This window comes from Papilio machaon, chromosome 18, assembly GCF_912999745.1.
Source record: "Papilio machaon chromosome 18, ilPapMach1.1, whole genome shotgun sequence".
NCBI classification, from domain to species: Eukaryota; Metazoa; Arthropoda; class Insecta; order Lepidoptera; family Papilionidae; genus Papilio; species Papilio machaon.
The window spans coordinates 4,816,780-4,841,526 of NC_060003.1; the positions used below are offsets into that span (position 1 = coordinate 4,816,780).

Here is a 24,747-nt window from a genome sequence, read left to right on the forward strand (position 1 = left end):
GTTCGAACTTACAGAATACAGGCTTTGTCAACACTGATAAGGTGCCGAGTCCGAGGCACATTTTAGTTTTCTTTTCCTTTCCACCGTTTTCCCTTCCATTTCGCCCACGGCAGAAACAATGGGAATGAATCTCCAAATTGTGCAGATCTGGCCATTAGTGATTGAGATTGATGACAATTCTGCAAATTTTCGTTTAGTTGCTTGCTTATTATCATTTAGTATTAAAAAAAATACGACAGTGATGAATTATGTTAACTTAGATTGTGATTGATGTCGCTTAAGTTTTTGTTAGTAAAAATTGGATTTTCTTTTTACATTCTCAGATTGATATTCTATATAATTCAGATTAAGTTTCTAAAATTATAACTTTTCTGGTTTGCCTAACTCACATCACTTGCTTCATTCATTAAAAATACGCCTTGGCTGTTCTCCATTACAAATTCTTTTCTTTTTCAGTGATTGGTGTAAATTTTGTCAATTTTGTGTGTCATTGGTTAAAAAGTGGCAAAGTGGTCTTTTCTCCAATTAGAACGATTGTACACAATTTTGATAGTTGTCAAACCTCTTCAGTTATTATGGCGGGTTCGTGTTTTTTCAAGCTCAAATACGAAATGAGTAGTTATGTGCGCCGCTCGGGCGGCGACATTGACAGCGGTTTGTCGAATATTCTCGTTCGCCATTTTGTGAATGCTATGGATTTTTGTGTTAAGTAATCACCGTGAGGTAATTACAGAGGATACAAAATTCTGTAAGTACCAACTCCGTACTTAGGGTCTAACTGGATGCGAGAGTTATTTGAATATATCATTATGTGTGTATGATAGTAGCGGTGTGGCAGTAGTAATCATTTCCTCGCTCCTTTTTTGTTTCATTGTTATTTGCGAATTTACGCGAACATTGTCCACAACCGTTATACCATATCTCATTTCAAGGAACTATGTCTGAGAAATCAGTTGCGGGAAAGACAGTGCTTAAGCCACATGAAGTTGCCAGACCATTGCATCTACAAAGGCTGGAAGCCGCCTTAGATATCCGGCCTTTTGTGAATCAAGTAGAAAGAATTCTGAATTCAGATGGAGGCAGTTGCAGTGAAGATGACTCAGACTCTATTTTTGAAAAGGAAATGGGCAGGGGTGATAAATTATTGCATGGTATTGTTACTACAAAACAAGGTAAATAGCTAATAGTCTTGTATATATACAAATGTTTGTTATAACACTCAACACATTCACCTTATAATATATTACTCAGCCAAACTATGTTTATATAAGAGTTATATATTTCACTTTTAATTCCAGAACGTCAAAGTGATCGTTCACGTCTTTATAATTTGGCCTCTGTTGGTGAGGAGAGAGAATGGCTTCGTGATATCTTGCTATCATCAAGCAACGAATCAAGTAGTGAAGACGAAACTCCAGCTGCCAAAGATATTAGGATAAAGAGACTGCTGAAGGAGCGATATTATCACAATAAATATGCTAGGAAATATTATAAAGATCCTGGGGTGAGTAAATCATTCACTTTTAAATAAAAGTTGTATATATCCAATAACATGATTACATATGTATGAATAATTTTCAATCTGTCTTAATAAAATAGAAAACATCTTTCTTTACCTTTAAAATATTAATTATAAAGCTATAAAGAATACTGTATTTAATTAAATTAATGAATGACTAAAGGAGTACACTAATTCTCCTCATTGTTATTTTCTTACACTAAACTAACATACATACAAATATTGATTTTTATTTACAGTCGAACCTGGATATCTGAGATTTCAAGGGTTCACAATATTTTTCTTACTTATAGATGTTGTACTTTGGGACTAGACTTTATAGAGGTTTCTTGTTGATTCAGGTTTGACTGTGTATAGAAGATCAAAAAGAGTTATATTAAAAATCATTTTAATTTTCTCTATAATCTTTACTGGCTTGCTTTTGTAGAATTCACGATACATGTACTATGGAGCGGGTTTACTATCAACTATTGATAGATACCCAGAGCGTAGAGTCAGTCATCCTGTACCACAACAGCCTGTATCTAGAGGGCGTAGAGGTCGACCAGCTGATAGAGGTGCCATAAGAGGTATACACAAAGCTAGAAGAGGTCGAGTCAGGGAGAACAGGATTGGGGTAAATGAAGGGAATGATATGGTTAGTGAATTTTTCATGAAATATAATTCTTATAAAAAATCCATAAGGAAATTTTAGTCCTCTATCCCTTCCCATCCTTTTCTTAATAGGAAAGGAAGGAAAGGGGAAGTGGATTTGGTGGAAGAGGGAATGCATAGGAAGTAGAAATATCCTCTTTCTGTGCGTCTCCTTCTCCATTCATTAAAGGTAGACAATGCATCTGCATTTGCGGTTGTCTATGGGCAACTGTCGCCTCGCTATTTCGGCGAATCCAGGTGGCCGTTTGCTCTTTTGCCACCTTATGATATAAAAAAAGTATAATTTAAATGGCAATACTCGAGCTGCAGTCTTCGTTTTAAATAAATATTTGTTAATTTCTTATTATTGTACGGACATGTAAATTATTTCATTTTAGCCTGATGGAATGGATTGGGAAGAACAATTGCGCAATCTGAAGGAAGAAAATGATACTGATGAATTTACAATCGTTGAAAAGCCAGGAGTCAGGTAATGTATCATTTCAGAACCACAATGACACACAACTCACGCCTGTAACCCAGAGTGGTAGGCAGAGATCACGGACCTCTTCTCCCTTCATGGTCTTTTTCTCCTGGGAATTCACACTTATGTACGGGTTGCATCACGATGTTATCCTTCACCGTACGAACATCGGATAAATATACATATGTTAACCGAAAATCGAAAAATACATTGGTCCATGGCGGGATTCGAGCCCTGGACTTGCAGATTGCAAGTCAAGTGCTTAACCCCTGAGCCACCGACCCGTTATTTAACCACAATTAAAGATTTTTTGTTATAACTGCAAAGTGAATATTTTCGTGTTGTAGAGGTAGGAAGAAACTATCAACATTAAAGAGTCCCGAAGCATTAACAGCACGTCGACGTCGACATTGGCAACTGCTGGTGAAGAAGGAACTAGGCAAGGTGCAGCGAGCTCGCGGCGCCGCACATCGCGAGATGGTGCTGCACAGCAAGCGCTTGGCTACACTATGCTGCAAGCACTGGAGGCATGTTGCTATGCAGGTATTATAGAACTATCTAGAAACAATGTCTTGATGTTCGTTATGTATGCATTGTATGGTATTGAAGCCTTCATGAGACCAGAATCTGGCTTTAAGTTCAATCTATTATTTATAGTTAAGGATGTTTCTTTTGTTGAGGTAGCCCATATGCTCTTCCAGACTATGCTCTATAACTGTGTCAAACTTAATCGAGATTTGTTGAGCCGTTTTGGAGATACTTTCTAACAAACTTCCATCCATACATATACATCCATCCATCCATCTAAACTTTAGTGTGTTAAAACATCTTAATGTTTACATGTGCCATTAACGATTGTACATTTTCATGTGAAGTCTTACGGCATATAACATAAAGCAAAATTTATTATAACTCAAATATAATACTGTTGGTGTAGTCACAAAAGAACATGAAAGAGACGGTATGGCGCTGCAAACGTCTGAGCCGAGAGATGCAGGCCTACTGGCGCCGCTATGACCGAGCTGAGCGAGAGACGCGCCGCCGCATGGAGCGTGAGGCTGAGGAACAGAGGAAGGTAGGTTTGTCATACCTTAGTGTGGAATTACAACCGTATTTTACAGTATCATATCGTAATTATTTTACCTTAGAGGGCCGTGGCTCAGGGGTTAAGCACTTTACTTGTAATCTGCAGGTCCTGGGTTCGAATCGCGCTATGTACCATTGTGTTTTTCTAGTTTCGATTTACATATGTACATTTATTCGACGTTCTTACGGTGACGGAAAACATCGTGATGCAACCTGCACATATCTGAGAAGGAATTCAATGATATGTGTGAAGTCAACCACACTGCACTTGGCCAACGTGGTTGACTATGACCTAGTCACTCCAAAGTTAGGCTCAGAGCTCCTCGGTGGAGACATGTAGTAAGCTCATGATAATGATCAAGTAAATAGTGACACAGTAATCCCAATTTTAAACATCTTGGCAGCTCAGTACAGTTTACTTTGAGCCGCCAAAAAGATTCGACACTGATTTACTATAATCGTTTATTCCCATAAGAGGCCTTAAGTCCCTTTAAAAGATCTTTTCCTTCTTTAGATGGACGTAGAACTGATGGAAGCGAAACGGCAACGTCGCAAGCTGAACTTCCTGATAACTCAGACGGAGCTGTATGCGCACTTCATGCAGCGCAAGCTGAACGCGGGTGGAGGGGGAGATGATGACTGCGGCACAGATCGAATACTGCGCCAGTTAGATGAAGACCGCGACCCACGACTTGCGGCTATAGATAACTATGATAGGTATGTTGATGCTTATTGCATTCGTTTTCTTATGAACTATAGAGTCTTTTCGAGCGTAATTCGGAACTCTCGAATTGCAGGCCTATAATGATAGAAAGCTGAAGCAACTTTGATTTCACTCACTATGTAACGTCTCTGTCATATCCAACATCTGTTCCATGAATGAGCCGGTTTGAAAGTGAAAGACCGCATTTTGTCTGATGAGTGTGCATGCTGGAGGTCTAAGTTTAGTCCCGTTTCCTTTCTCTTCCTTTCTTTATGAGGAAAGTATGGGAAGTGGATTTGACGGAGGAGGGAACGCATAGGAAACTAATATATCTGTATATATGAATATATTCTGTTCATTTCCTCACTCGACTAAAGGTCATATATTGGCAATTGCGGATGTCTATGTGCGACGGTCGCTTCGCTACTTCGGCGAATTGAGGTGGCCGATTACTCTTGCCATCTTACGATATGAAAAAATATATCTAAACAAGGTTTATGTGTATAGCGAGGCAATGAAAGCTCGGGCGTCACGGAACGCGCGGGAGGCTTTCCGTGCGGAGCGCGCGCGGGCGCGGCAGTTCGGGGCTGCGGGGGACACGCCCCCCGGTGACCACGCACAACCCAACATATTTCGTGGCACGCTCAAAGGCTACCAGCTGAAAGGAATGAACTGGCTTGCAAATTTATACGACCAGGTATGTGATTACATGCTTTTATTTAAGTTCTATTCATGTTGATTTTTTCAAGATATATGTATGTGTCCTTTCTGTGCTCTGGTGTACATACAAAATTGTATGATCAATTTCCTTAATGCTAGACTGAATAAATCAGCAAACAAACTTACATTTTAAATAACTATATTTTCTAGTGACTTGAAGTAAATCTGTTTGCACTCTTTCTTTTTCTTAAAGTTTTTGTTAAAAAAAATGTTCGATAAAATTATTACTAGAAAAGAGATAAACATATTTGCTTTACATCTGTATGAAAGTGACCATACATACATATTAGGGCATCAGCGGTATCCTGGCGGACGAGATGGGTTTAGGCAAGACGGTGCAGTGCATTGCATTTCTGTGCCACGTTGCGGAGAGGCTCGGTGTATGGGGTCCTTTCCTTGTCGTGTCACCAGCCTCCACACTGCACAACTGGCAGCAGGAGATGCAGAGATTCGTGCCGGACTTCAAAGTTGTATGTAACATGTGAATTTATACATAAAAAATGCACTTGAATTTCAGGTTTTAAAGTTCAATATTTATTAATCAATCGAAAAATGACTTATTACAATATCCAGAATCGATAACTGTCTCCTAAAAAACGCTGAACGTAGACACTTAATTTAGAAATCTAGATAAAGCAATATTTTTAAGTAACTATTTAACAACAAAATGAAGGTAGTTTGAAGATGTGTTAAATTGCAATACATTTAAGTGTTCAAACACCTGATTAATTTACCTAAGGTACCGTATTGGGGTAGTCCGAGCGAGCGCAAGATATTACGTCAGTTCTGGGAGCGCAAGGACCTGCACACACGGCAGGCGGCATTCCACGTGGTGGTGACGTCATACCAGATCGTGGTCTCCGACCTCAAGTACCTGAACCGGGTGTCCTGGCAGTACATGATACTGGATGAAGCGCAGGCTATCAAGAGCTCGGCCAGTATGAGATGGAAGTTGTTACTCGGCTTCAGTTGCAGGAATAGACTGTTGCTATCAGGTTAGTGGGAATTTTCTAAATTTTCACCTTCTTTTTGTATTGTAAGAATGATTGTTTTTAAAAAGGGAGTGGTGACTGAAATGGCGATTAATATGGAAAACGAGACACTCTCATAGTGAGATGAAGTTTTTGCCCATATGATACATTATATTAGCATTTAATTTATGTACCACTTTACATAATACCTTTTTGTATTTTGGATTTCTTAGAGCTTGGAGAATAGAAAATAAGTCGAATGTGAAACATTTTACAAATCTCTTACTCTCAAATTTATACGGAAATGTATAATTAAGAATATATTATATATAATAATATGTTATAATTAAAATTAGAAATATATAACAGCATTTATTGTATACGGTGGTCAAATCATTTTTAATGCCTTTTCCACAATTAATGTAGACATTTTATATCTCAAGAATTTTTATGTCGGAAAACTATCACCAGGTACTCCGATACAAAACAGTATGGCGGAGCTGTGGGCTTTACTTCATTTTATAATGCCCACGTTATTCGACTCGCACGAGGAGTTCAATGAATGGTTCTCTAAAGATATCGAGAGTCACGCTGAGAACAAGAGCACTATTGATGAAAGTAAGTACTATACTAAACTATGTTAAGGTTAATTTTCAGTGACGTCACACCTGTATTGATATCCCTTTCATTATATTTAAAAAAGACAGTGATAGCAATAGTCTTTGCATAATATTGACTTGAATCGAGGTCGTGAACTTTCGTGACTCAATTTTTTTTTTCTAAAATGCAGTGGAAACTGACCTTAATATTGACATATAATGTTTATTGTTTCAGAGCATTTATCTCGCTTGCACATGATATTGAAGCCATTCATGCTGCGACGTATTAAGAAAGACGTGGAGAATGAATTGTCTGATAAAATTGAGATTATGGTTCACTGCCCTTTAACTATAAGACAAAAACTATTGTATATAGGTATGTATAGGTATATGGTTTTTTTTCGTTTATATACACCTCTCTGTTTTAGTTTAAAATACTAATGTCGATTTTACTTTATCTTTTACTAGCTGGCGCCCGCGACTCTGTCCGCGCAGAATTAAAAAAAGAACAATAGATATACGTTCTTCTAGACGAATTTCTATATCTAATGTCAGATTTCATCGAGATCTGTTGAGCTGGATACCTTCTAACAAACATTCATCCATACATCCATCCATCTAAACATTCGCATTTATATTAGTATTATCAAATGGATGAGTCTTATCTTTTTATTAATATATTATTTTTTCTTATTTTAGCTTTAAAAAAGAAGATAAAGATCGAAGAATTACTCCATTATTCAGTTGGAGCGGAATCTGGTCATAATGTAGATAAGAATTTTACATCGAATCTTATGAATTTAGTTATGCAATTTAGAAAGGTAATTATAACATACTAGCTTTTAGCCGCGACTCCGTCCGCGCGGAATAAAAAATAGAAAACGGGGTAAAAATTATCCTATGTCCGTTTCCTGGTTCTAAGCTACCTGCCCACCAGTTTTCAGTCAAATCGATTCAGCCGTTCTTGAGTTATAAATGGTGTAACTAACACGACTTTCTTTTATATATATAGATTTCTTGCCTAGAAATATTACCCTTGATTGATGTAAAGTGCATTTATCTATTGGAATGAAAAATATTTATTTTAAAGAATAAATTATGAACAAAACTTGACAATCATTATTTAATTGGATACAAAATTATACAATTTATTTTATATTATTTTTTTTTTAGGTATGTAACCACCCAGAATTATTTGAAAGGCGTGATGTTAGATCTCCGTTTGCGATGCAAGTAGACGACTATCATATGCCAAAGTTAATCGCAGAAGATGGAATATTATTGCACTCTGTACCATCAAAACGACACTTGTTGTATAACAAGTTGTCGATATTGACACCGGAGTATGTACACAGAAATATTGAGAACTGTTTCAGTTTTACAAGATTTATGGATCTCTCGCCGATGGAGTTGTATAGGATTATGCTTTGTGGATGGTTTATGGCGTAAGTTTTGATTCTTATTTAGACACTTTGTACATAAGGGGGCGTCCATAAATTACGTGAGGTGTTTAAGGGGGGGAGGGGGTCGAGTCAAATCTCATCTAATCTTACGTTGGAGGGAGAGGGGGTCTCGGCAAATATCACGCAATTTTTTTTCTGATTGAAACAAAAAAAAATTATACTATTTTGGTCCATTTAATCCAGATTGTACATGCATAAGATTTAATCTTAAGCGTAATCGTAATACGATAAAGATCATTCACTAATTCGTTCAATAGAAAATAATTTCATTCATACTTCGACGTTATACATTTACTTACTGTCAAACCACCATATTTGTTTTATACACTGAGAGAAAATTTTATTTAACAGTAATAAAAAAGTTTATTTGGACTTGAAAAGAAAACTTAGTTAATAGTAATAAAATTATATTCCATGTGAATAAAATTTTATTAGTATTTAATAAAATTTTCTTAAATACTAATATGTGTTTTTAATACGAATATTAAGTCATTAAAACAAATAATTTCAAAGAAAAAAATTAATATTCATCAATTATTTATAATATATTCAAATATATTTTCACAGTAAAATCTTTTAATAAATAAATAGTATAAAGATGTTTCAACGAGACATCCTAACCTAACCTACTTGTTTAATTCCCCTTCCACTTGATTTTTATTTTTATTACACTTATAATTAAACTCTCAGCAACATTGATTACTAGTCATAACTAGTCGTAAATAAAAGCACGAAGCAAATTTGTTTTTTTCTTTTTACAATGACAATCCAACGCGTTTACGTAAGAAACTCACATTTTGAAAAATCTCACGTGAGATTAGGAGATGGGGGAGGGGGTGGAATAAAATCTCACGACATCTCACCAGGGGGGGAGGGAGGGGCAGAAAATTTAAAAAAACACCTCACGTAATTTATGGACGCCCCCTAATGAAATCTAGAAATTGTCGATTTTAGTCGTTAAGCTATTGGATTTTCGAGGGTTATAAGCAAAGGAAATGCAGAGTTACGGGATTAAATTATTTATTTTAATTTTTATATATTTACGATATAATGCAATGAGAAGTCAATACGTCACTCAAGTGACAATTATATAATAGCAGAAAAATAAAACATTGATAATTTAAAAGAGGTTTATTTTTGCTTGTTATTTCAACATAAGCGTCTTACGCAATGTCATAGAGATTAGTATCATTATCAGCTCACTGAGGGGCTCTGAGCCTACCCTAAGTTAGGGGTGACTAGGCTATAGTCAACCACGCTGACACAGTGCGGGTTGACTTCACACATATCATTGAATTTCTTCTCAGACATGTGCAGGTTACATCATGATGTTTTCCTTCACCGTAAGAACCCTTATTATTACTACCTCCACTCACTTAACCCTTAACTTATTCAATAAACTAAAAATGGTATTAATACTGAACTAAGATTGTTCAGTATTTTATAATTAAATAACAAACAAGTAAATAAACTTTTAGAATACAACATTTAGAGCTATGTCAAGAGAAATACGAAAAGTTACGTCACAGGCGACAATGGTGGCGGAATTATACAGAAAGTTGTATTAAACAAGAAGATAACGAATATATAGACATACCACCGAGTTATTATGATAGTACAAACAGTAAAGATATGTTACTTATATGTCCTGACGCTGATATATTGAAACAGAGAAAACATGATAGTTTATTATGGAAAGATTTGCTATTCACAGATCCGCGATGGGTTGAAGGTAAGAAAGATAAACAATATTATAATTAAAAAAAGGTATGAAAAATAACAGTATATAGAAAATCTTGGATAAGTGAGTCATTCAGTCCTAATGGATGACGTCTTTGAGCGAGTTAGTCATGTTAGAGTAACTTGGTCTGTCGTTCATCTAGGTACTGTATAATTAGTTTACTAGGTATATGAAATTTATTAATTTAACTAGCTGTCGCCCGCGACTTCGTCTGTGCGAAATAAAAAAAAAACACAATATGTAGCCTATATGTTTTTCCAGACTATGTTTTATATCTATACCAAATTTCATTCATTAAGATCCATTAAGCCTTTCTGGAGATACCTTCAAACAAACATCATTATCCATCCATTTACCCATCCATCCATCTAAATTTTTTCTATCATAAGAACTTTCTCCTGACAATAATAAACACAACAAAAAAAAAGTGAAGTCGGTCCAGCCGTTCAAGTGTGATGGTGTGACCAAGGGATATAGGGATTTATTTTTATATACATAGATTTAATGTAGAATAAAATGTATATTTTATATTTGTTAATTTATAGGTGGTCCATTCTATGCACACATTGAACACTCGATAAACTTTATGGCTGAAACTGTAGAGCATAGAGCTATGAGAACAAGGAATTTGAAGACGGAAGGACAGGTAACTTTACTTAGGAGACCAAGATTGTACTGTGCTCATAAATTTATCGTGTACAGTTTATGTCGTCTTTGTACTAATTAACAAGGTATTTTAGACGGAGATGCTGCAAGAAATAAAGACAGAGGAAGGTGGAGTGATATCTGTGGAGCCGCAGACTGTAGAGGCCCCGGAGGTGCCGCACGTGGAGCGCCCACCCATCCTGCGCCCAGACACGCCCACACCGCTGCCCGCCTTCCTTTATACTGCTCAAGAAAAGGTATTGTATATTAGTACAATTGTATGTCTCCACTGTTGTTAAACCTATTTTGAAACAATATCGCCATCTCTCTCTTTCCCTTTGAAATAAACGAAAGATATTTTGTTATCAGAATGCGTATTAGAAATTATAAGAATTAAAAACTTATTAATATTATTAATACACAAATTTGCGTTATATACTCATGTTTTGATTATATTATATGAATACTCTTTAAGTAAATAAATACAGCGTAAAATAAAAAATGAGCGTCGTCGGTGGCTCAGGGGTTAAGCACTTGACTTGCCATCCGCAAGTCCTGGGTTCGAATCCCGACGTTTACAAATGTGTTTTTCGATTTTCGATTTACATATATCTGATAAGAAATTCAAAGATATGTGTGAATTCAACTCGCACTGGGCCAGCGTGGTTGACTATGGTCTAGTCACCCCTACTTGGTGTAGGTTCCGAGCCTCTCAGTGAGGACGTATATTGAGCTGATGATGATGAAATAAATCCATATGTAGGTGTGTGCGCACACGCGTATGTCATTCGCGGTATCACGTGCGCACGCGCACCGCGAGGCGGCGCACAGATGGGGCGGGGCCGCGCTCGCGCCGCTCGTTGCCAACGCGCGCCCGCCCACAGGATGGGCGTCGTTACAAGTACCCGGTGAGTTATTATAAATATACTAGCTGTCGCACGCGACTCAGTCCGCGCGCAGTTAAAAAAAAAATGAAAAATAGATGTTGTCCGATTCTCAGACCTACTGAATATGCTCACAAAATTTCATGAGAATCGGTCAAGCCGTTTCGGAGGAGTACGGCAACGAACATTATGACACGAGAATTTTACATATAAGATGTTACAGTTATATTGTGTACATCGTCAGTTTATAAACTGACACGCTTAAATCTTTAAGAATTGAATTATAGCGTTATTTTATTTCACAGATAAGAATCAGTTAGTGAGTGACGCGGGCAAGTTGACCGTGTTAGACTCGTTGTTGAAAAGACTGAAGGAGCGCGGACATAGAGTACTTATTTATAGCCAAATGACCAAAATGATTGATCTCTTAGAAGTAAGTTGATAACTATTTTAATACAAATTCGAGAATTTTATCTTATTAAAAGTGTTAATTTGTTTTTTGTATTGTTTGATTCTATTTTTCGATCTTGATTTTCTTTTAAGAGATTATATATTTTTAGGAATACATGTGGCACAGGAAGCATAAATATATGAGGTTAGATGGTTCCAGTAAGATTTCCGCTCGACGAGATATGGTCGCTGATTTTCAGGTAATTAAAAACAAAATAAAGCAATTTTTTAATATTATTTTGAAAAAAAAAATCCGTCATATTTTCAAAGTTTTAAACTTAATAATAAATAACTTGTTTAGTAAATTTTTTTTTAATTTTCCAGGCTCGAACTGACATTTTTGTATTCCTGCTGTCGACCCGAGCCGGCGGACTGGGTATAAATCTCACTGCGGCTGATACTGTAAGTATTATTCGTCGAAATTACATAATTACTAGCTGTCGCCTGCGACTCTGTCCGCACGGCATTAAAAAAAATTATAAGCAGCCTATGTGTTCTCCCAGACTATGTTCTACAACTGTGCCAAATTCCATCAAGTTCCGTTGAGCCGTTCTGGAGATACCTTCAAACAAACATCCATCCATTAATACACTAAAGTTATGAAACTTTGTGTAACAGTTTATTGTATAGCATAAAATTAATGAAAGAATGTTTTAATATGTACATAAAATAACTTTAAGCGTGTATTCAGGTGATATTTTACGATTCGGACTGGAACCCGACGGTAGACCAGCAGGCGATGGACCGCGCTCACCGGCTGGGTCAGACCAAGCAGGTCACAGTATACCGTCTCATCTGTCGCGGCACCATCGAGGAGAGAATAGTGCAGCGTGCCACAGAGAAGAGTGAAGTTAGTATAATATTGTCCGTTTCTCTAATAGTGCAACTACTTGTACGATGTTCCGAACCATCAAGATGTTTCAACGCGGGAATAATATTACAAACAATGCAATTAAATAACCAACTAATTAGGCTGACACAGTGACCCGAAGTAGGCCTTGGCCTCCGACAACAAAAGTCTCCTTTCTCCGATCCTGCGCCGTCCCGATCCAGTCCTGGACCTGTAGCTCTCGAAGATCTTTACCTCATCCATCCAGCGATACTTGGGACGGCCAACTGGACCAATTAGAAGATTGTACAAATCAATAACCTCTATCTGTTATTTATGTCTGGTTTTCATTATGCCAGTACAGTAGGACATTGCTGGCCTCACATAGACTGTTTTGGCTCACTGGTACCAGTTGTCTGTCCTATTGTACTGGCATAATTTAAACCAGAAATTAGTGATCTTATGACATGTAAGACATTGTATTAATGATTAATTTAACAGATACAACGTATGGTGATAAGTGGTGGCAACTTCAAGCCGGACACGCTGAAGCCCAAAGAAGTTGTGTCTTTATTGCTGGATGATGAAGAAATTGAACTCAAATGTAATATTATTTTTTATATGACAATATTTATAATTTCTATTATTTTTTTTTCTGTTCTTACAATGATGTGTTTTACAGATCGTCAAAAATCAGAAGAAAAGAAGTTGATGGAGGAAAGAGAGAGAAAACGAAAACTGGGAATTCTTTCACCTGTAAGTAAAAAAAATATATCTTATTTATTTATTAAAGAAAACCAACAATAATTTTATTATTAACTAGCTTTTACCCGCGACTCCGTCCGCGCGGAATAAAAAATAGAAAACGGGGTAAAAATTATTCTATGTCCGTTTCCTGCTTCTAAGCTACCTGCCCATCAATTTTTAGTCAAATCTGTAACTAACACGACTTTTTTACACGATTACATCCAGTACATATAAAACAAAGCAAGACCAATAATTTCCAATATATTAATCTTGGAGATAATATAGATATGTCTTATGATCATAGTCACAAATACATAGATAAATGAACATACAGGAGAGAAAAAAAATGAAATAATAATATACAAGCATACGACCAACAGTGAATAATATTTATAAAAAAATATATAAGAGAGTTTTGTTGCTATTAGAAAAGATAGCTTTTGGTATTTATATTTTAAAATTATTTTTTAAGTGTATCTTCTATCCCTATCTCTATCTATCTATCTATCTATCTATCTAATTTATCTATCTTTATAAGTAAAGCTTAGAGGAATTGTTATAAGTTTGTAAGATTTATGTAATGTTGTTCAGCAACCCGGACCAGTGGAGGCGAAGCGATCCCGCGAGTCCTCAGAGCCGGGAAGTCCACTGCAAGTGGATGATGATGACACACTGGTAGTTGACACCACGCCACAACCTTCGCCGCTGCGTTAGTATTTTATTGTATTTTTTTTTTTAATAATTACTAACGTTTGATTATTAACTTTAGTACCTTCGTTTACGAAGCAATATAAATCGTCCTTAATAATATTGCATCAGGACAATCGCGTTACGCACACTTACAAATACACAATTTGGTCATAACAGGCAACGATATATCAAATGTATAGATCTGCTCCGCCATCTTTAAAATTGCAGCTACTTTTCTCACGACGATTTTGACAAATGAGTTACAAGCGAATTTTTCCTCTACCTCCTCTCTCTATTACATTGTTTTGAAATCACCGGTGTTTAGAAGATTTACGCTGCCTTGTCTACAAGACTTTAATAGTAAATTAATAGTTGGATATTTTCTGAATTAGAATAGAATAGAATAAACGTTTATTGACACACAAAAGTTTATGAACTAATAATAAAACACAAAGATTAAGAACGTGGCAAAAGATGACCAGCTCAGCTGATACAGGGACGACATCGGCCCTCCCTGAGCTGGTTTTCAGCAGGCCCATTTGCTCTCACACCATTTGCACTTAGGTGGTATGGTAACTAAACTTAATAACAAAAAAAAAAACTTGTGAGCCGTCATGGGACGCCTGGCAGATGTGAAACATCGTGTGTGTACAAGTAATATGCATAAAATATTAAATATCATAATTAAATAAATAATAATGACAATGACAATGACAATGGCAATGATAATGATAATGATAGTAATGATAATAATTATAATAATAATAATATGAAGAAAAATGTTTAAATCAGAAAATTAATAAATATGTGGAATAATAATTACTAAAATACTTAGACTTGGCTCACGAGATTACCGCCATGTGGCGTATGAAATCGACTACCATTATTCCGATAGTCGTATCGGTGAATGGACTGATAGCGAAGAGCTTCGACCAACATCTTAAGAAGCTCTCGCTAAACAGTTGGATTAAGGGCCTGATACAAAAGGCAGTTATTTTAGAAACCGCACGCATAGTTAGGAGGTTCCTGTCTCTGTAGCCCTCACCACTGGTTGTTTGAGTAATGGGATTCCGCAGCCGGTGGTATACTATTTTTTATATAATATGTTTTGTTAATTTTTTTTTATAAAATGTATTATATAAATAATGAGATAATAAATGAATAAGATAGTAATATTAAATTCAATATTATTAAACTAAACACGTAAAATATATATATATGTATACCTCAGTATAGCTTGGCGACCCTTCGCCACGGCAAGCGTCGCCACGCCAACGATTCGGTTTACAAGTGTTTCACATCAAAAATTAGATAAATGTAGTATATTAAAAAATGTGTTTCCAGCGTACACTAACGTACGTACAGGTTGGAGCGGTATGAGAGCAGCGCGGGGCGCAAGGCGGGGCAGGCCGCGTGGTTCACGACACGCCTTCTCGCGTCGTCCTCCGCCCGCAGCCAGCCCCGCACCACCCTCACCCGGCGCACCTCCCTCACCTGCAGACCCTGCTGCTATTGCTGCAGGTCAGTTCTAATGTAAACCATTACTTTTAACAGTGGTAGATGCCAGCAACAACAACATCAGTTGCACAAATTGGCCTCGCTCAGTGAAATACCACGACCACACAGAAGACAGGCGTCAAGTGGAAGTAATTACAAGTACAGTCTTATGAGTGTGGTGCTGGACGACTCATTTTAGTCCTCTTTCCCTTCCCAACCTTTTCTTATAAGGGAAGGATGGGAAGGGGAGGTGGATTCATTTCGGCGAATTTATGTGGCCGCTTGCTCGTTTGCCACCTTGTGATATAAAATATATAAAAAAATATTAGCTTAAATAAATCTCCAGAAGTCCAGGAAAAACCAGCCGAAGGTGTACGATGATGGTTAATAAAGGAGACAATCGAAGAACCTAAACCAGTAAAAATGTTGAAAGCGGTCTTTAAGAAAAAAAGTTTACTATGTTAGTTTGTAATATATCTAGGTATGTATAACTAGTCGCATTTACAGGTGCAGCATTGTTGCAATCTGATGCTCCTCTAGAGGCGCTGGTTGAGCGGAGTCCTATAGAGGGTCGAGGTCGGCGGGGACCAGGACGACCTCGACTGCGTACGACGGCACCAAGAACACCTGTACGTCGACCGCGCAGACCTCGAGAGCCCCTGCTGGTGCCACTCGCACCACCACCATAGCATACCCAGGTATACTGCACTCGCATATATACAATGAACGAACTTAATATTTATAATTTCACTATTTACACTATAACACATTAAGCTTGAACTCTGAACAGGATTTATTCTGGATTTAACACAATAGTTGAACAAAACACTAAAAATAATAATGTTAGGACTGTTGAGGGTAGTCTCACAAAAGGTTTTATAAGGAAGCGTGCGCTGCTGCTCGAGGCAGTCTCTCTCCATCCGTCATTGCGGAACGTCTGACATTCTTGTTACATTTTTGTTTACTTACGTTCGGTTTGAATTTATACTACAGCGAGGATTATTATGAAGTAGAGTTAAATTCAATATTTCGCTGTTAGTTTAATTCTTTTAAAATACTTTTGCATCAAATATCTTATAATATAGATATTTTTGGCATGTACTTTAACTCTTTCAAAAAAATTATTACAACTAATTACTGTATGTTTAATCAATAGAATAATTACATAGATATAAAATGATATTATTTTATAATAATTTCCAAACAAATATTATCGTAAATGTTATATACACAAATATTTACATATGTATAAGGTCTATTACTATTTAATTGATAAGTTGTAAGTATGTTATATATATATATATATATATATATATATGTGTTGTGGTTGTGCTAAAATAAATAATAATAATAATGCTAAAATATTGATTATGTCTCATGTTTGCTTTATCTGGTTAAAATGTAAATATTATTGTTGCAGAATCCATAGATGGATGGATCCATGGATGGATGGATAGTCAGTCAATGTGGTCTACAGAACCCACCAATAGTGCAATTATTGTTTGTAATTGAACATTATTTTATGTTAAATAAATAACCTCAATGTATCATATGTTCAAATAATATTTAACAAAAGTCGAGTAGCATTTTTTTTGTTAAAACAAAGTTTGTAAAACTTAACGTATTTTAAGTTATTTGTAATTAATGTAATTGTTTTTTTTTTAATTCAAAGTCGTAATGTTTTAGTGTTTTCCACAATATAAATATTGTTTGAAATAAAGTCGGAAAATGAAATATTTCGTATTACTATTTTATTATTATAATTATAACTGATGAATGAATGGATGGTTTTTTGTAACTTCTTATTGACAAAAGCGTATACATAAAACAGTTGCTTTTAAGAAACATGTCTTTTATTTACTCCAAAAAGGAGGTTCTGATACTTCTGATTGTTTTTTACTACGTAACTTTACTCTTGGTTGTATGATTTTCATAATATTTTTTTTCGAAAGATAGTGGCGTGTCATTTGGCCCCATTTTTTTTTTTCAAAATTGAAAAAACTACAAAGAATATTTTTAAATTTTAACTAAAAAACTACCGGGTAGTTTTTGAGTTAAAATTTAAAAATAGTTTAATTTTGCTTTTTTGGTTTACATAGGCTAAACTATAGGACCTATACCTATAACATGATGTACGAAAGTATTGCAGCTCTTTAAATGTGCTAAATAAAAGGCTTTCTCAGAATAACCATTTTTAGCCGACTTCAAAAAGGAGGTTATTAATTCGACTGTATTTTTTTTTATGTGTGTTACTGCGAAACTCCGCCCCTGGTGGTCCGATTTTGATGAAAAATATTTTAATCGAAAGGAAGTGCTTGCAGATGGGTCCCATTTTTTTGTTTTTTTTTTATGTGTATGTTTACGGCAGTTTGAACTTACGGTAAGTAACAAGCCGTTTATAGGAAATAAGTCTTTAATTTGAGGAAAACAAGGTTTATGTATATTATTTATATGGAGACAATGTAGTTAGCAGATACTTGTGATGATATGGAGTAGGTTTATAAACTAGTCAGTTAACAGAATTCATAATTATTTTTTCGCTTTTAATAATTATAGAATAAAATACTATTCAGTTTACAAGATTACTATTAGTGCATTTTCTATGACACATTACAGTTAATATTTATGATTTCTAAAGCTTTAATTTTATCATCCAATGCTTTTACTAAAAATTCAATTATTCATCATTAATTAAAAATAAATTTTAATTATTAATATAATAAATAAATTTTAATATAATTTGCATTAGACGAAAATTTAATCTTAAAAACTACTTAATATTATTATTTATTTTCATGTTACGAAATATGATGAATTTCTCCAAATTGATGATAAAATTTCCTGGAATTAATAAATTTATTTAAAATGTTTAAAATAAATCTGTGTGTGTAAAATTTTTGTAAATAATTGATCGAAATGTAATGTGACCTTGTTTTTCTTAACAAGAAAATTTTATATGTAATATTTAACTATAATATGTAACAGGCGCTTGTAAATTTTAATATTAAAATGTAAATTAATAATTGTCGTTTTATTCAATCCTTTTCTTAAATAAATATTAGTTTACTAGCTTTTACCCGCGACTCCGTCCGCGCGGAATAAAAAATAGAAAACGGGCTAAGAATTATCCTATGTCCGTTTCCTGGTTCTAAGCTACCTGCCCACCAATTTACAGTCAAATCGATTCAGCCGTTCTTGAGTTATAAATAGTGTAACTAACACGACTTTCTTTTATATATATAGATATACCTTTATATCCTGAAACAAAGTACTCTACTATTATTATTTTATTGCAATTTTTTTTTAACCAGTTTGCGTGTTGCAAAAAATTCACACGGAAAAAAATATCAAATTCAAAAAACGTTTTGATCTTGATATGTACAAATTAGCAGAACAAGTCCAGTGAGTCCAGTGAACGATATAGCTGTTGAATTTCAATGAGATTTCAACTTCGAGAATCATTGCAAACGTTCTGTAATACGAATCAATAGCAATTAATACGTACGTCTGGGAACATGGCCGTGACAAGAATGTGTTTCACAAGGGACCACTGCGCTTATTAATGAAATAGGATGCTCTTCCATGGAAGAATGATACAAAAATGCGTTTTATTAAGGGGTTTTCCATAAATCACGTGATGATGACCCTCTCCAATGGTGATGTAAGATTATAGACTATCCCTCCCTCCTATACCTCGTCACGTGTATCGTGATGTTTCGTGACTCTTTCGAGCCTCACGTGATAATGGAGGGGCCTTTAAGAAAATTAATAAGACTTATAAGAGGGATAAGGATAGAATGATCATGATCATTGAACATTGAAATTAGAAATAATGTAAAAATGACCGAATTTGTAACTAGACAATATTTAGAGGCGAGGGATGGAAAGTGTTAAGTTGGTGTTTCGTAACCCGAAGTGGATTAGGTGATTTTCTCTATTTTTTTAAATATTCGGTTTACTTCTTAGAAAATAACTTGGAGATTGTTAGTGAAGAATTTAAATAATGTGCATGAGGGAGGTCCGGTTTTGGATCGGTGCAGAATATGCTCGTTAGTTACATGAGCTGTGACCGAGGGTGTGACTGAGACGTTTTTTGCGATCATTGAATCGAGGTGCGTTTTCAGTTTTTCCATATCTACTTGGAATAATAATAAAGCTACAGTATTAGAGATGTAGATATATCTATTCACTGGTTGGGTCGAATAACATTGTGTTTACAAGCAAATGATTCACCGACATCAATTTACTTTTTCAATAGGCCACATCTAAATGTTATTGGAACGAAGTTCCTTATCGTGCGTTGTGAAAGGGGGCTAGACGGAAAAAATTCTTACGAAAAGTTGTCACGACACTTTTTGGTATATCACCATGGCAACGACGTGACAATATATAACGAAAATTCATAGAAATAAAATTTACTTCTTGTGAAGACTTAAATTTTTTATGCATAGAATAAACATTGGTTCCTTCACTAATTAATTGAAAGGAACTTCGTTCCATCCGGGTGTCCCTTGACACCTCTCAAGTTAATTTTTTATGTGTGTACGGTTCAGTTTTGTTAGTAATTATAATTCAGCACTAGTGAAGTCAATGAGCACTGGACATGGCGCTTAGCTTAACACTTTCTAACCACGTGTATGTATGCATTCGTATGTAATTATTTATTTAAATTATTTATATGTCCAAAGTAATGAATGGCTGGTCCTTCATGTAAACGGAAATGCTAGCATTGTTTAGTTCGTTAAACAACATAACAAAGAGTAATGTAATCCTCCGAGACTGTTACTTTATCCCGTCTTTATCTCCTCCACAAAGAGGATGGAGTCTGAAATTCTTTATTTTGTTTAGGATAAAAGCACCTAATCCATTGATTTGCTAGATGATTGTTCTCATCTATGTTCATCTCTTGAAGATTGGATTATAAGATGTCGTAGTAAAAGGCCATGTTTAAATCATAACACCGCAATCACTTAAGAGTCTTGCAAAGTAACAATAGTTAATTGCGGAAGTATATCGTTGACCTTGGTACATCAAATGGTTGTTGTATTAATATTGAACAATTAAAATGCATTGTAAAGTAAGGCGTCGTTGGCTTCAGTGAACTGAAAGATGCGGGGATGCATGCGAATGAGCGCTCTAATGGCCTGACCCCGTTTACGGACCGATCACCACGACTTTGTGGCACCGGCTAACGTAATCAAGAGAAGGCTTTTCAAAAGATCGAATATAACATTGATAAGTGGAGAAATTAGATACTTGTACTTTAAAGACAAACGAGTGAAAAAATACTGTACGTAACTTTATACCTGGCAACTTGTCTAAAAGCAAGGAGATATGGACTAAATGAGAGCGAATGGCAAAAGACAGCATTGATAGTTTCCATTATGAAACATGGATTTTTGTATTAGAAATTTCCTATTTTTACAAAATTAATTTTGTCCAAGGCAATTGGTTTAGTACATTCTAAATAGTAAATTGTAGCTTTTCGTTATAGTGCGAAAAAAGTTAAGTTTAGATCGAGAAGTATGTTGTCGACTTTAAATATTTTAGCAAAGTCGTCTCCATGCAAACCTAACAGTGTTCCTGTCGCAGGCGGTCATTACCGTCGTTGCATCGGCTACATACAAATCAAACGCGCCTCGTGTATCAACTTGTAACTTTGAGTAATTTATTCGTCTTTGTTGTCATTGAATGGGAGCTTTATAAATCCATTTGTATAATTAGGTTTGATTACCTGAAGCAACCTGGTACTGAAAAATAAAAGCAATATTTTAATAATAATAATAATAATAATAATATTTATTTAGTTCAAGAAAATCTCATATTGTTAGTAGTCTTATTTCCTAATGTTAGTAAATAAAATAAAATAAAATCATGGTAACAGTTATATTATCTACAATTATTTATCAGAGATGGGAGTTGCAGTGCAGGTAGTTGAAATTCCGCACAACTGCACTGTCCCATCTCGATGCCAAAACAATCAGGAGAGAGTTATTGCTCGCTTGAATGCGACTTATTAGAGAAGCGCTTCTATACCGCATTATCGCATAAAAATCATTGACTTTGGCTTCAGCAAACATAGCTGAAGCACTACAAAACCGTGGTAACCCCAACATTGCTCTGAGACCGTTATTATACTGGACACGCAGCGCACTATATGCTCTCTGCGTGAAGGAGGCCCACAGGCTGCACGTGTAGAAGGACTGGCAGAAAGCTCGAAATAGCGTTGTCTTTACTTCTCGCGTACATCGTGCAAACCTGCGCGCTAACATGTTGCATCGAACAGACAGGGCCCTGCGCTCCCGCTCGATATCTAAGTCATCATTCAGATTGAAAGTAACCCAGTGCCCGAGGTATTTAAATTTATCAACCAACTTAAGAGGAGAACCATCCAGAAACACCGGCGGTATATTGCCGAGGCATTTCGAACCAACTGTAAAAACCATTACCTCACTCTTCTTGGCATTATATCTCAGATCATTCTTCTCAGCATACCTCTCGCAAATAGAAATCAATTTTCTGAGCCCTCCAATCGTAGGGCACAATAGGACCATGTCATCCGCATAACTAATTGTATTAAAACAGACTCCGTCGACGTGACAGCCAACGCCGGCATCATTGAGTTTTAAAATCAACTGATTTACATAAAGATTAAATAGCCGAGGTGACGTTATGCCGCCCTGTCTAACTCCACATTCCAGACCATATTCATCAGAGTGCTCTCCTGCCCACCTGACCGTATTAACCTGACAACTATACCAGTACTTTAAAAGCCCTATTATATCCCGCGGAACGGTTGTTTCTTGTTCCATTTTATACCACAGCTTGTCATAAGAAACAGTGTCAAATGCCTTGGAAAGGTCCAAATAACAAGCCACTACAGGTGTCTTACGGGCCGTGTAGTACTGGACGGTGTGCTTAAGTGACAGAATTGCACTTTCAGTCGATAGGCCAGGTCTAAAACCAAACTGCGCATCGTGTATTCTAATGTGCTCCGCCATATGCCTGTCGAGTAGCCCATCCAGTACCTTAGCAATGACTGTGGCCAAAGATATAGGCCTATAGTTCGAGGTATCAGAGTGGTCCCCAGTTTTATTTTTAATGATTGGGACGACCACGGTTTTGGTCAAGTCATTCGGCAAGTATGTATGACGAATGCAGAGTGTAAAAAACATAGCCAGGATTCTCGGTAAGTGATCGCCCGCGTGTTGTAAGTGTTCTATGCTGAGGCCATCATGCCCTGCAGATTTGCCCTTCACCATAGTACGAATCAAAGACCTTACCTCATGGGCTGTGAAACCTGAGCTCCCTTCCTGTACTTGATCATCCGCAGCCATAGCATTCACACCTACACTGGTCGCTGTTTTTACCTTGAATTGCTCCTTGAACAAGTTGGCAATATTCCTACCACCCTGCACACCACCTACACTAACAGGAAAATTTCGCTTCGAATTTAATTTATTTGTATTTTTCCAAAAACTCTTGAAATCTTTTTTATTATGTTTCTCAGCTAATAGATCCATTTTAATCCTCTCCTGATTGTTTAGACACCATTTTAATTTCATCTTAAATTTTTTCCTTGATTCACACATAAGCGTATATACAGGTCCAGTATTGGGTTTGCCATAGAAATTCCACAACTTAAAATTTTTACGTGCTTCATGATGCGCTTCTTTAACATATTTATTCCATCCACATACGTATTTACATTTATTGCGTTTAACATCCTTATAACTACATACAGCGGCTTCCTTTAATATACTAACTACATTATTATACATGTTATCTAATACATCCCTATGACTAACATTTGTACACATTTTATCACAACATTCATGTAATTGAAAAGGAAAGTCTACGTCTCGCAACTTATCATTACACAGATTATAATAATTTTGTATTTGATTACAATCCCTATCACCCCAGATAACTTTGTTACAAAAAATTTCCGACTGTACATATTTACATTTAATAATATTTAAATTACAAACAATTTGTAGCGGCATGTGATCGGACCAATAAATATCGTACAATACCTGAACATTAATCAATGTACTATATGCCGCTTTTGTCATAATACAATGATCTAACCACCGTTTACAGCCGTGCGCATCACTCACGTACGTGTACGAATCCGCAGAAAGTCTCTCAGTATCGACACACAACCACGATTGTTCGCTACAATAATCACTCAACTCAGAGTAAAACAACTCACCCGGGTGAGCGTTCATGTCACCTAACATAATCACACATTCGATATTATTACTATCTATAATAGCATTAATCTTACTTAGGCACTCCGTAAATTCAACAAGATTATCGGCCGAATCGGTCGGCATATATACACAAAAAATCAGTATTTCACGATCTTGTATATTAACTCTAATAGCAGCTATACGTTCACACTTACAGTTTATGACGCACACTTTATTTAACAAAGCTTTCCGCCACAGCAGCGCCACGCCCCCGTGAGGTCTGCCTCGAAGTATACCAGCCGTAGTGTCGACCGCCGAATGGCCCGTGTAAGCGAACTCGCTGTCTATTGAGCCAAGTTTATCTATGTCATGTGGCAAAAGCCACGTTTCTTGAAGTGCAATAACATCGGCGGACTGACATAGTCGCCTTACACACTCTGTGGACTTGTTTAGGCCCCTACAATTAAAACTAATGATTTTTATTTGTTCATAAACCATTATTCATTTCTTTTAAGACATTCTCGTCGTTTCTACTACGACGCCTAAAATCAACAAAACGTCGATATGCAATACCTTCGGGCCAAAAATCTTCGTTCATAAATATACTATATTTATGTTTCGGAACAAAAATTTTAAATGAATTATAATCTTTTTTAATCTTCATATTAATCGCTTCTACTGTTACATTTACATTGCTTTTCTTAAAAATATAATTAAGAATATCTTCAGAGGTAACATCTTTTGATACATTGTATATATACAAAGGGGTCTTTATATCCGCGGCTTTGAATTTACTTTCAGAGTCATTGACCGCTTTGCCCCTATTTCCAGCGAATTTATTTTTCAGTTTATTCTTTTGTACTCTAATCCAGTGTTCACTTGGTTGCGCAG

The 24,747-nt window shown here is 35.9% G+C and overlaps 1 protein-coding gene across 1 annotated transcript; it reads left to right on the plus strand.

Annotated features, from left to right (window-relative positions):
• The first annotated feature begins 557 nt into the window (after positions 1-557).
• Positions 558-16,384, plus strand: LOC106707717 (chromatin-remodeling ATPase INO80). The gene is made up of 28 exons (XM_014499127.2): positions 558-748; positions 933-1,172; positions 1,299-1,504; positions 1,947-2,156; positions 2,551-2,642; positions 2,984-3,179; positions 3,574-3,711; positions 4,237-4,439; positions 4,933-5,122; positions 5,436-5,615; positions 5,885-6,140; positions 6,588-6,734; positions 6,951-7,091; positions 7,415-7,536; positions 7,889-8,160; positions 9,657-9,910; positions 10,465-10,565; positions 10,660-10,821; positions 11,328-11,472; positions 11,754-11,881; positions 12,009-12,098; positions 12,223-12,300; positions 12,590-12,748; positions 13,229-13,331; positions 13,410-13,483; positions 14,066-14,183; positions 15,509-15,685; positions 16,169-16,384. Exons 2-28 carry the CDS (start codon positions 938-940, stop codon positions 16,348-16,350), a joined length of 4,359 nt encoding a protein of 1,452 aa, XP_014354613.2. The 5' UTR covers positions 558-748; positions 933-937; the 3' UTR covers positions 16,351-16,384.
• Positions 16,385-24,747: the final 8,363 nt, after the last annotated feature.

Coding starts and splice junctions, on each gene's coding strand:
- LOC106707717 (XM_014499127.2), top strand. CDS start 938: ATGTCTGAGAAATCAGTTGCGGGAAAGACAGTGCTTAAGCCACATGAA. Junction 7,092..7,414: donor ACAAAAACTATTGTATATAG/GTATGTATAGGT, acceptor TTCTTATTTTAG/CTTTAAAAAAGAAGATAAAG. Junction 10,566..10,659: donor ATTTGAAGACGGAAGGACAG/GTAACTTTACTT, acceptor AAGGTATTTTAG/ACGGAGATGCTGCAAGAAAT.